Genomic DNA, 3,662 nt, shown 5'->3' with positions numbered 1-3,662 from the left:
AGCGTGTGAGAGAGAGAGAGGGACAGACAGAGAGAGTCTGCTGCTCCGACAGGACAGCTAGCGAAAAACCGAGGGGGTTGGGGCCAAGGGAAACAAAAGAAGGGGACAGCCTGGTGGGTGGGGTGGTGGAGGGAGAGACAGGCAGATGTGATATTAGTTCCCTGACGTCCAGCGCCATGGCTGCAGCCAGCACGGTCCGCCCGGGCTCGGGTCCTTATCCAGGCTTTGTGTTTGCCCAGGGGACGGAGCGGTACACAGCGCGACGCGCCAGGACCGTCCCCAAGCGCCGCCAAGTCAAACCAGACCGGGTGAGTCGGAGATTAGTGTTTTATTTGCCCTCGTCATGTATTCAGAGAACGAATGTAGAGCGTCGTGATTTAATTCATACTGTGGCAGTGGCACTAAATTTGCACACTTTAGTGCCATGTATTTAGAATAAAATAAAAATTACATGAGTTTAAAAAACGTTTGCACTTTGTATTCTAACATTGAATGTATGTTTGTTCCTCTTTTAGAAGATGAAAATCTGCGGCGTGTGTTCCAAGCTCATCGAGTCGCGCGGCTCGTCTTATGTCTACACGTACAACAACAACGTGATCCTGACCAACAACAATAACAACAACAATAACAACAACTACATCAGCAGCCGGAGCAGCAGTAGCAGCAGCAGCGGCAGCGGGGGCAGCGCGACAGAGCGCGGGGGGGAGCCCGATGTGCCGCCCCCCGTGGTGCCCGCCCCCGCGGGGGCGGCGCTGCTCGGGCTGGCGCTGCTCGTGTTCCCGCTGTTGCCCGCCTCCAACCTCTTCTTCTACGTGGGCTTCGTCATCGCCGAGCGCGTGCTCTACCTGCCCAGCGTCGGCTTCTGCCTGCTCGTGGCGCAGGGCTTCGCCTGGCTGGCGGACGGCAACCGGGGGCGGCGTGCGGCGGGGGCGGGCGCGGCGGTAGGAGCATCCCGCAGACCCAAGGCGGGTGGCGGGCGGCGGGAAGCCTGGCCGGGCCGGGCGCCAGTGCTGGTCGCGGGCGTCCTCCTCCTGACCGTGTTCGCCGCCAGGACGGTGCAGAGGAACTGGGACTGGGCGGACGAGGAGGACCTGTACCGGGCCGGGATCGCCGTCAACCCGCCCAAAGGTAGGAGAGCGAGCTCGGTAGTAGGTCGACATGCGGCGCAAGCATATTTGGCGAAACTAACTTGTGTATTGTTCCACACAGCCTACGGCAACCTGGGCTCCGTGCTGAGCTCACGGGGACGACTGAGCGAGGCCGAGCACGCCTTCAGGATGGCGCTCAAGTTCAGGCCCAACATGGCCGAGGTTCACTACAACCTGTAAGTACGCCAAGTACGGTGTGTTGTAATAAAAGCAATGTGAGAATCTGTGTCAGCGTGTTTCTCTGTCTGTCTGTCTGTCTGTCTGTCTGTCTGTCTGTCTGTCTGTCTGTCTGTCTGTCTCTCTCTCTCTCTCTCCTCGGCGCCAAAAGCGAGATGGACGGCCGTGTTGACTGCCGCTCTCGACAAGGCGACGCACAAAAAGCAAAACCCACCAATCAGCACGAGCAAAAACGGGCGAACTCGTGGCGAACACGTCCCTCCGAGCGAGCGAGAGCGAGAGAGAGAGAGACAGAGAGAGAGACAGAGAGAGAGAGAGAGAGAGAGAGAGAGAGAGAGAGAGAGAGAGAGAGAGAGAGAGCGCGCTTGGGGGAGGGAAAAGAGAAGGGCGCTCGCGGCCGGCAGGTAGTTGTCGGGGCGCGAGGCAAGCAGGCCCACGGCAGCCCACGGGAGCCCGCCCGGGGCGTGCATAGCCTTATCTGCGGGTTGCCGATGTTTCAGGGGCAACCTGTTGCTGAAGCGAGACAAGCTGGAGGAAGCCATCCGGAGCTATCAGCAGGCCATCCATTACCGGCCCTCGCTCGCCCGTAAGTCGCAGCGAGTCCGACTCCTGCTCCTCGCCCTCGACGGCCATGCCTGACGCTCTGTCTCTCTGCCGCAGTGGCACACCTGCACCTCGGCCACGCGTTCGCCGCGCGCGGCCAGGTCCGCGAGGCCGTGTCGGCGCTGGTGAGGTGCGCGTCGCTGCGCCTGCCGTCGTCCGGGCGGCTGCTGCAGCAGGCCGTGCACGCCGTGCGGGACGAGGCGACGCACGAGGCCGCCCGGGTGTCGGCGCTGCTGCTGCTCGGCCACCTGCACGCCGCGCAGGGGCGGCTCCGGGCCGCGGAGGCCGCCGTCAGGGAAGCCATCCTGGCCCGGCCCGAGGACTACCAGCCCGAGCCGCTGTACAAGCTGCTGGCCGAGGTGGAGGAAAAGCTCCGCGTCCAGGCGGAGGCGCGCAGCAGGACCGCCGACCCGCTGGACCACCGGGAGCAGGCGGCCGCGCACGCCGAGGACGCCGTCAAGGACCAGCCGGCGCCGCCGGCCCAGGAGGAGCAGCAGAGGACGGCGTGGTCGTGGCGGACGAGGACGTGCAACGACAGCAACACGGGTCATGTGCGTGCGTGTGTCCAACGTGGCCGTCGTGGTCGCCGTCGACGTGTCTGACAGGAATGTGTGGTTTGTTGCAGCGCAGGCCTTGCCCGGGCGGCAGCAGTCCAGCGGCGCCGAGCGCGCCGAGCTGAGGCTCGGGCCCGCGCGCGAGCCGCCGGGGCCCCCGCCGGGGCCGGGCCCCGAGGCCGACCGGGGCGAGTGCCCCATGGCCGCGGCCGCGCTCTTCCCCGTGCCCGCCTCGCCCTGCGCCTAGGAGCGGCCCGGCTTCCACACGTAAATCGATAAGACTTGAAACTCGAGACAATATTTTGGCGCGGATCCAGATTCGCTCTAGTGTAAGGGACAGAGGAGTTATGACCGGTTTATGACTCTGAATGTAAATATATAAATACAGATGTGAATAAAACCAGAGCCAGGGATTTATTTTGTTCTCACGTGATCAGAATCTATGATTACAGTACAGACAGTATATATAAAAATTGTTTATCATTCGTCTCTCTTGTGACCTTTGCGCTGTATATATAGCACGCGGTGACTTAAAACAAAGCACTTTCGATGCAAAATACTTTCTCTTTGCTGAAAAATTAAATAAATTATAGTGCCAAGAGATTACTTACCTTGTTGTATTGAAATATCCAAACCTTTTTGATGTGAATACGGGGTTTTATACCAGATGTCTTTTTTCTAATCAAACGAATAAATTTATTTATTTACTCGTTATTAGTAATTCCTCCTTCCTTTTGCCCTGGTATCATATTTCTCCAGCGGTATCCAGCGGAGCTGCTGGCCAGCCCATGGGCGACGAGACACGCAGCGTACGACGAAATGCGAGTGTAACGAAACGCGGGCGCAGGGACGGCAAGGCGGGGGAAGGGTAATTTAAGAGAAACAAAAATAAAAATCACACCTGCGCATCTCTTTTGCACCAACTCTGCCTTCTGCCATGCCCGAGGCCCCACCGCACGCCGCCACGCCTGCCTCGGCCCAACACCACCCTACCCCGCCTCGTCCTCGCCCTCGCCCGCTGGTTACACAGCCGCTCCTTTTTGTCGCCTCCGTTGGCCACCCTGCCACCCTCTCTATCAGGGGCCGCAAATCGTGCCAACCGTAGCGCCCCCTTTCTTCACCCGAAATTCTCTCTCCTTCTCTCCCCACCCACGTCGCCTCGCCTCCCTCTCGCTCCCTC

At 60.2% G+C, this 3,662-nt stretch overlaps 1 protein-coding gene across 5 annotated transcripts in view; it reads left to right on the top strand.

The window, feature by feature from the left end:
* Positions 1-3,196, top strand: part of LOC113208990 (protein O-mannosyl-transferase TMTC2-like) — an 85,712-nt gene extending 82,516 nt beyond the window's left edge. For 2 of the 5 annotated variants that reach the window (XM_052267008.1, XM_052267010.1), the window contains exons 6-10: positions 516-1,128; positions 1,210-1,324; positions 1,826-1,911; positions 1,986-2,479; positions 2,559-3,196. In XM_052267008.1, the coding sequence (XP_052122968.1) occupies positions 516-1,128; positions 1,210-1,324; positions 1,826-1,911; positions 1,986-2,479; positions 2,559-2,729 (1,479 nt within the window). In that variant the 3' untranslated portion in view covers positions 2,730-3,196. Of the gene's footprint in view, positions 1-239; positions 309-515; positions 1,129-1,209; positions 1,325-1,825; positions 1,912-1,985; positions 2,480-2,558 lie in introns of all 5 variants that reach the window. The other 3 variants (XM_052267011.1, XM_052267012.1, XM_052267009.1) reach the window with 3 other exon arrangements.
* The last annotated feature ends 466 nt before the right edge of the window (positions 3,197-3,662 follow it).

This window comes from Frankliniella occidentalis, unplaced genomic scaffold (assembly GCF_000697945.3).
Source record: "Frankliniella occidentalis isolate FOCC.00 unplaced genomic scaffold, Focc_3.1 Scaffold45, whole genome shotgun sequence".
NCBI classification, from domain to species: Eukaryota; Metazoa; Arthropoda; class Insecta; order Thysanoptera; family Thripidae; genus Frankliniella; species Frankliniella occidentalis.
Note: the sequence above shows the minus strand (reverse complement) of the source record. Positions and strands in the feature narration are given on the sequence as shown.